Genomic DNA, 9,097 nt, shown 5'->3' on the forward strand with positions numbered 1-9,097 from the left:
GTCGCCGTGGCAACCCGCGCGCTCCGCCACGCGGCGGTGGCGCGCTGGACTCGGGGCGGAGTCGCCATGGCAACGCGCGGAGGCCCCAGGGCCCTGTCCCTCATCCGCGCGGGGGCTGTGAGGCCGCCACGGTCCGGTTGGGATAGGGGACCTTGGAAGCCACAAGATGCTTTCTTTAAGTCACTAATATTAACCCAACATTCCTCGCACACCGGTCGAACTGCAGCACTGAGATGTGAGACCAGAGCAGCTCCCTAAGCCTGGTTTGGGGTGGACAGGCACAGGCTGCCCTAACCAGGGAAGCCTTCCCTCCCCAGCACGATACAGTCTCAAATAACCTTTATTTGAAACCACCAGGATTGCTGGGAAGCAAAAAAGCAGCTTGAACTAGTTCTCTGCAGGAAATAGAAGAGCATCTTGCACAGAGCTGAGGAGCACCTCAAGAGTGCTCTGGTGAAAACCAGGACAGCTCACTGCCCTCCCCTTTGGTACTTTATGGCCACGGAAGTCTTCCTTACAGAATGGTTGTCCTGTTTATCTGTAGCATGTGGGAGTGGATGGAGGCAAGACTGGAAAAAGAAGGGACCAAGATCACAAAAAGCTGCTGAGAACAGCACTCGGTGCATGACAGACCAGGCAGGGACAGGCAACTGCTGCCATGCCCAGCTCAGGGCCACAAGGGCTCTTGCTTGCTTTGGGGACCTCAGGAACAAACTCTTTGTTTCTAGCATGTCCATCTGTCAGGTTTTCTACTCCAAAAACTTGAATATATTAAAAAGATGAAGTCAAAGACTCTGGTGAAGCAATTAGATCCTGAAAATCAGGAAGTAAGCAGTAAGTGCTTCCTTTGCTGCTGCTTTCTCACTTTCCAAAGGAACCTTCAGTGGCACAGGACTGAAAGTCTTCCCATATAAATCCTTTTATGCTGCAGTGGGAAGATCATATCTGATCTGAATCAGGAAAAATAAATCAGCATTCACCTCCCATTAGCTTCCCATTGAAAAAAACCCATAAACTCAGAATAAGCAATTCCTGGGAAACAGCCACGTTTAGCAAAAAAGAGCTCTCCCAGCTTCAAGCCTTTGGTTGGTGTAATTGCCCCAGATGTGGGGTTTGAGCTGATGTCAGGGTGACCAGCAGTCAGCAGTTTGCCCTGGCAGCCAAAAGAGCTGTGTCCTGGGTGCATCAGGCCCAGCATTGCCAGCCAGCCAAGGGAGGGGACTGTCCCACTGTGCTGGGATGGCCCCACCTCCAGCACTGTGGGCACGGCTGGACCCTCAACAGAAGGAGGACATCAGACTAATGAGTCCAGAGGAGGGCGACCAAGGTGGTGAAAGGTCTCAAGGGCAAGACTTACGAGGAGCAGCTGGGGTCACTTGGCTTGTTCAGCTTGGAGAAGAGAAGGCTGAGGGGGGACCTCATCGCAGTCTACAAGTTCCTCAAGGGGGGCAGCGGAGGGAGAGGTGCTGATCTCCTCTCTCTGGTGACCAGCGATAGGACACGAGGAGATGGAATGAAGCTGTGTCAGGGGAAGTTCAGGTTGGACATTAGGAAAAAGTTCTTCACTGGAGGGTGGTCGGTCCCTGGAACACGCTCCCCAGGGCCCCAAGCCTGTCACAGTTCAAAGAGTGTCTGGACTACGCTCTTGGATAATTTTAGGTAGTAGTCTGAGGAGTAGGACTACTGGTTATAGGTCCCTTCCAACTCAAGATATTATCTGATTTTATTTAAATTTAGCTCTTAGTAATGCTTTCATTATCAAATTTATTCTGACATGGATTAGCCATTAATACTACTCGACCTAACCAGTGCAGATTGCAGCAGGGCTGTGGAAGAGATGACAGATGTGCAACAAGAGATGTTCTGAGTACAAAGTGGCATCTGTAGCTTTTGCTCACTGCAGTTCTGTGCCTCAGAGCACCCTGGTCAAGTGGGAGGTGTCTCACCCATGCAGGGGGGTTTGAACTAGATGATCATTAAGGTGCCTTCCAATCCAAACTATTCTATGATTCACACTCTCTAGGGGCCTTTAAGGTATGGAGAACTACAGAACAATTCTGCTGTGTGTTATCAAACTGATGTATGTGATACCTACATTATGGCACATAGCGGATTACACTTGCAGCTCACAGAGCAACGGTTTTTAATTGTCAGCAAATAGACCCAGATAAAGCAAGTGTAGAAGTTCTTTCAAAACGTTTTCTCCTGTCTCTCCAATTGGTCAACATTGACTCCATCCTGAGCAGCATGTTTATACCAGAAATTTGAGCAGACTATGAGATGCTGCCCAAGGGGAGCAGTTGCACCCACCAGTACAGCGTCGCTGCTGAGCCACCATGATCACAAGAGACCATTTGCTGTATGATTCTCCTCCCAGGATGGTGCATCCCAAGGATGCTGACACTGAGCAGAACACTGTGCAGGGGAAAGGTTTTGCACTTCAGCCATTTCTAGGAGAAACACTGCTCTTCATCCAGGAGATAGGACTGGATGCAAATGTACATTATGATTATGGCAAATAGATGAGATCTGATCTATTTAGGTTCAGATTGTTAGGAAGAGTTCTTCACCATGAGTGGTGAGGCACTGGAACAGGTTGTCCAGAGAAGCTGTGGAAGCCCCATCCCTGGAAGTGTTCAAGGCCACGTTGGATGGGGCTTGGAGCAACCTGATCTAGCGGGAGAGGTGTCCCTGCCCATGGCAAGGGCATTGAAAACCACCTGCTTTGAGCTGGGAAAAAGCACACAAATGATGGAACATCCAGAAACTCTGAGCAAGAATTTTAATGCCAGATTTCCCCATTTGTGCATGACAGTCAGTGTCACTGCTGCTCAAAAGAAACGGTGCAGGGAAGATTTCTAATAACTTCCAAGGCCATGAAGAGCATTGACTCACCATGTCCACAAAGCAGTCTGCTAGGGTTCAAGTGAGATGGACTAAAGGGGAGAGGTGTTTTCACCATCTAACTTTAAAGCTGGTATTTTACATCACATGAATCACTGATTTAAGTAGAGAACACCAAAATTCAGGGAAGGACACTTCTTTTAATAGAAGAGTAAAAACAGATCCCAAATACAGCCCCAAATCCCAAGTTTCACTCTTTGAATGGTACTGATTTCTCATTCACAATTTGCTATAAGTCACTCCTGCACTCCATATTTGATAAGCCACATTTCTTTTTGTCTTTTTAAGATCAAATTCATATTGGTTTACCAAATGCAGAAAAAAACAGTCAGCATGTCTAATACTGAAGCACATCCCTGAAAACATGGCTCCACTGTTAGGTTAAAGACAATACAACCAAGACCAGATGGTTTTGCCATCAACTTCTGCTACTACTGCAGCCAATGCAAAGCACATCCTAGAGCTGCAAAAACCCAGCAAGGATTCAAGTCTTGTATGGTCTTTTACTCTTCTATAAAGTGTAAGATCTTTATCCAAACCATACTTCCGCAGTACCTGCAAGGGATCTCAGGAATAATCACACTCGTGTATCACAAATACACAACAGAGTCTTCCACTCCTACAAAAACTTGGTACTGACTGAGCTAGAGGGACTACAGTGCTTGGGTTTTGTTGGTGGCTTCTTTAAGGTGTTATCTCAAGCTTTGCAGTTCACTGGCTCAGCATCTGGCACTACTGAAAGCCTACTAGTTTTGCAGAGGAAAAAAAATCCAGAAGGAAACAAGTGTTCCTTGGAAACAAGGAATTTCCAAAGAATTCCTGCCTCATTTGCACAGTAAAGGGCTGTTAGTCTTATGCATAGCAGCCCAAGGGAGCTCCAAGAGAAATCCAACATAGAGAAGTCATTGCCTGCACTGATCAGAACTACAGCATATCAACTTTCTAGTCATTATGGTAAAATACACCTTAACTAAGAGCTTCCTTTTTTTTTTTTTTTTTTTTTAAATGCTTATCACAACTTAACTATACACAACAGTCACCTCATTCTAGCTTCAGAGAATACAACATTAGCTGAAGTGTGGATTTAGTCACACCACAATTATCTGTAATTCTGGTCATATAGCCATGGGAAAGCTTAGCTTAGCAATTCAAATGCAGCTGCTTTTCCATGCTTGGGATGGGAACAAGCATGGAAAAGTGTACAATATCAAAGCAATAGCAACCTGATCTTACAGCAACACCAGCCATGCAATCACTTCTGTTCGGGTTCCATCAGGAATATGAGCTTAGCAGGCAAAATCACCTTTACTTATGCCAGGATGTCTCCTTGTACTGGCACAACTACTCATATGCAGCAATAGCTCAAGTTTCTGGATATGATTAAGGAAATGGTAAGAAACAGTATATTCAAAATTACTATTTAGATCATAAAGAACTCCAGGAGAAAATGTGGCAACAAGTCACATATGAACACACACTTAACGTGTTCCAACTCAACACAAGGGAGAACTTTCCTGTGAGGGTTACAGAGCCCTGGGACAGGCTGTCCAGAGAGGTTATGGAGTCTCCTTCTCTGGAGACTTTTAAGACCTGTCTGAATGCATTTCTGAGTGATTTGCCCTCGCTTTGGTGCTGCTCTGGTAGGGGGGTTGGACTTCATCTTCAGAGGTCCCTTCCAACCCCAACCATTCTGTGATTCTGCCTGCTCCAGTTCACAGAGCAGACATGTATGATTCTGACCAGAGGTGCTTCATACCCAGTCCCACCTGAAGGATAATGTCCTGGGACCAACTGTGCTTGGTTGGCTAGCTGGACTCAAACACAAAACCAAGTGTAAGTCAAGCGCTCCCAAGTCACCTAGTAAAACAAAATTACTCCAGCAGAAGAGGCAAGAAGGATAAATTGAGATTTCCCCAGCATGAGGCAGAAAGAATCCCATTACACTGCAATATATGCGAGTTTTGAGTCACCAATTTAATTTTATACAAGTCAAACTACATGTTGTATAAAGAATACAAGGCAGTTCTAATGTTTGCTATTGCATGTTACAAAAATCAAATTAGCTATAAGGGGAATTTTTGGGATGAGACCTATTCAACAATTTAAGTGAATTGGCAACTGTGGTTTAGCAAAGCCTTTGATTAGACTGGAACTCTAGCTCAGAGATTACATTTCCAATAAAGCTGAAACTTAAGACACAATAGGATTATCGTTCTCACCTGAAGCAAAACGGTAATATGAGTCAAAAGGGAGGGAAGACAGTTTTATTTACCTAGTTTTCATATCCAATAGGTATTTAGAGGCTGACAAACCATACAACATACTAGTGACTTGGATCAAATCCAAGAGACATGTCAGTGTCTGACAGTAACTGACACTTGATACTCAAGCAAAAAATTATCAAAAAACTTTCATTCTTTCAAGTCTGAAATGTAGAATCTTTCAGCAATACTGCAAGATACAGGTTCCAGAGTACCTTTATTACCTCTAATACAGTCACAGTATGGGAGGGAATGTTCTTTTGGCAAGTTAAGATACGACACAAATGCTCCAATTTGAGTTTATTGTTGGTCTAAAATCTTCCTAGAATTGTTACCAGTTGATAAAGTTTGCAGCCTGCTTCCATAAATTAAGATTAACCAGATAATTGTATGACCTACCCAGCAAGGCAATCCTGCATTCAGTAGCAAGCTGTAACCTATTAAGCTAACGATACCCATAGTTTTAAAACCATGAAAAAAAAAAGGACAAAATTATAGTTTAAAAAAAGCCCAGATTTAAGCCTGTTTATATTCAGTTTATTGTTAATATAAAAAACACTTTGCATTCAGGAGTAGTTAAGTTGCTCCTGCAGAAATGCTACAAAATCAAACTTTGAACGAATTTCTACAAAAGGGGGACCCTTCCTGCTATGTACCACCACCCTATCTTGTGTTTTCAAATTTGGGATACAAATTAAAACCTTTATGCCTCATTGCTTCTTACTTTTAGGCCATTCACTCCTGCAAGAGAAAAGAACCAACTTCTGAAGTACTAACATAACACTAATGGCCTGACAAGTAGGAAAATGTTCCATAATAGTGTGCAATGCAAGAGGAGAGTTATAGTCTTAATCTCTTGAACTAGATCTTGATCGTGAGCGAGATTTTGAACGAGATCTGGAGTGGGACCTCGATGCAGCTCTTTTGGGTGGTGACTCTGAACGAGCCTTGGCAGACGGCTGCTGCTGTGGAGAGTTGGAGCGAGACCTGCTCCTTGACCTGGACTTAGACTTAGTATCTCCTTTACCATTTTCTTTGGGAGATCGAGACCTGGACCTGGATCGGGACCGAGACTTCTCAGATTTCTCCTTGGATCTGCTGTGAGAGCGTGAACCTCTGTCAGACTTGGGTTTCGATTTGCTCTTTGATCTAGACTTCCTGCTTTTAGATCTGGAACGTGAGCGGTCCTTGCTTCGTGACCTGGATTTAGATCTTTCAAAAAGAGACAGTTTATTCTGCATGAACTGAAGCGTACTTAACAGTAGTTGTAAATATCTAACTCCTGTACTAAAGAAAACAATATATCACTTACCTGGAACGGCTTTTGGAGACACTACGGGACCTGCTGCGGCTGCTCCTACTTCTACGACTTCTGCTTCTGGACCGTCTTCTAGATCGTGACCTGTAATAAGTTAAAATGTAATTTGTGCCTTATTCTTTGCTTGATGTGCTCTCCTGTGCTAACAGAGAAAAGCTGCTAAAGAACTTCTCAAAAACAAGCATGGCCACATCAAGGTGTCCCATTAATCCACCTAGATTCAATATATTGTCAAGAAATTAATCTGATGTTTCACATCTGAAAACTGGCCCTTCTGTATTATGTGAATTCCTTCTATTCTCAGACATCATCCTATTCAGAAAATATGAAAGAATATAAAAATATCAAGATATGGCAACCTATGAATGGGTATGAGCTGGTAGGGCTACCTATACACCTCTTAAGTAGTCTGCAGAGGCTGATGTGTCCCAAAGTTACCTTGACCTGCTGCCTGAGTACGATCGCCTATGGCTCGACCGTGGTTTGTCTTCAACCAGCCTGATCTTCCTTCCATTGATCTCTGTGCCATCCAGCTTGTCCAGGGCACGCTTCATGTCCGAGTAAGATCGGAACTCAATCACTCCTTCGTTTGTACGTTCTTTGTGAGCATCTGCATAGGTTACTTCGCCAGCTTGCCTCATGAAATCCTGCAAGGAGCAGATGAAGAATCCCATAGCCATTCCACAGGATTTATGCTCTGCAAGTACATCAGCTGAAGACAAGTCTGAGCAAATGCAAGAAGCATTAACTGTGGGTATACATGCATGCACAAATGCTTCTCAATTACTTCTACCTCAATAAAAAATGAACATTGATATTAAAGGAAGTCACTACTTCCTGCTAGTCACAACAGGCTCTATGATAGAACATTAATACATACTTTCAAATCCTGCCAACTACAGCGACTGGAAAGGTTCTCAACAATCAGTCTGTACTCTGTACGAACAGGTGGTCCATATTTATCTCTTCCAGATTGTCTCCGACTGCTATATCCGCCACCACCCCCACCTTTATTGTACAAAGAAAAAAGTTAGACTGCCTCCTAGCATAAATAAAACTCAATGTTCTGAAAAAGTTAGTTAAACAGTTACATTTACTGGAGTAGGACTTTATTTCTCTAAGCCGCCAATAAAATTTTCAATTTTGCCATAATCTATATAAATGGCAAATCAGACAGACTAAAATCCTACAAGTCTGTGCTCCTAAGATCTGTTAGAGAGTGACTGCTCCTTATTAGATTCACCTTGCTAAGTTTTATTTTACAGAACATTGTAAAATATAAAACTTAACTGATTACATGCATTTCTACATTTTACAAAAACGTTTACTAGTTACACTAAGTACTTACATCACAGTATGAGGTTTTTGGTGGTGGTTTGGCCACAAAACACGCAAGGTAACAGTCACCTAGTTCAGTTTAACCAGTTTTGTCTAACCCTTGGAATCCTCACCATCACCCTGCGTCTAATGGCAAAAGGCTGCTGTCGTCATGGCTTCCGGTAAGGTCAGCCAAAGGGTCATAGGGCAAGGGTCACACAATGTATGGAAAAGCCATGGCCAATCAGGAAAGGCAGTCATCTTAGCCTCAGTGGACACAGCCTCAGCCCCACTGGTCACTTTTAAATTGAAACATCAAGGACTTGTTAAAAAGTTTGAATTGAACATGCAACAATTTTAAACAACATACATTTGTTTCTTTTAAAAAAGACCCACCCCCCCCAAACACCAAGCTTCTAGAGATTACTGGAAGTAATCCTTAGTACTTTCAATTACAGTACTAGGCCAATTAAGTTCTATATAGCTCAGCTTAAGAAGCTAATGTAAATTTGCTGAACATAGAAATATTTACAATATCCCCCACTTAGTAAAACAGACTCCTGCTGGAAAACCTCCCCCCACCCTTTTTATAATATATTCAACTGAAACATTCACATGGAAGTTCACAGCCGAGTGCTTCTACCCCAATTATGCAACGGTATTTACTAATTAACATCAATGATGCAACATTGCTACTTCATCCAAATGTTCCCAAGAACATCGGAGCCCTTAAATTAGCAGAGCATACCGTTCATAACTAAAGAGAAACCCTTTCTGGGCCACAATCCTGCGGCCAGAATTGCTTCACAAATTTGCCCTCCTAAGTTTCTGAGGGGATATCTGAGTGCAACGCTGGTGGCAGGAAATATGCCTGCAGCCCTCAGTGAGCCAAGCAGTTGCTCCCCACGATGCACCAGGTATCCCCCAGCACCGCGCTGGCAGAGGCAGCGAACCCCCTCCCCCAGCGGACTCGGTCCCCTCCACTCCACCTCCTCTGCTCTGCCCTACCAACACAGCCGAGCTGCCTCCCCTCGCCTACCGCCCTCCGCCCGAAGCTGCCCAGAAACCGCGCGGAGAGACGGCCTCGTACTCACTGCGACTGCTGTAGCTGTACCCGTCCCTGTCGCGGCGGGGGCCGCGGGCGTGCTCCACGATCACCCGCTCCCCGCATAAATCTTTGCCGTTCAGCTCGTAAACGGCATCATCGGCGTCGCGGGAGTCCTCGAACTCCACGAAACCGTAACTAGGGGAAGAAGCAATGCTCTGTCAGTCCCCGCCCGGCCCCCGCCCGCGGCTC

General features: G+C 44.4%; 1 protein-coding gene across 1 annotated transcript in view; it reads right to left on the reverse strand.

Moving 5' to 3' along the window:
* Positions 1–5,681: 5,681 nt before the first annotated feature.
* The window catches only part of SRSF6 (serine/arginine-rich splicing factor 6), an 8,331-nt gene continuing 4,915 nt past the window's right edge, over positions 5,682–9,097 (reverse strand). Inside the window, exons 2-6 of the mRNA XM_009999850.1 lie at positions 8,895–9,043; positions 7,364–7,491; positions 6,922–7,130; positions 6,478–6,567; positions 5,682–6,377 (exon numbers count right to left, since the gene is read on the reverse strand). Coding sequence (XP_009998152.1) covers positions 6,014–6,377; positions 6,478–6,567; positions 6,922–7,130; positions 7,364–7,491; positions 8,895–9,043 — 940 coding nt within the window. The 3' untranslated portion in view covers positions 5,682–6,013. The remainder of the gene's footprint in view (positions 6,378–6,477; positions 6,568–6,921; positions 7,131–7,363; positions 7,492–8,894; positions 9,044–9,097) is intronic.

The sequence above is a fragment of the Chaetura pelagica genome, unplaced genomic scaffold (genome assembly GCF_000747805.2).
Source record: "Chaetura pelagica isolate M959 unplaced genomic scaffold, ChaPel_1.0 scaffold146, whole genome shotgun sequence".
Lineage (NCBI taxonomy): Eukaryota > Metazoa > Chordata > Aves > Apodiformes > Apodidae > Chaetura > Chaetura pelagica.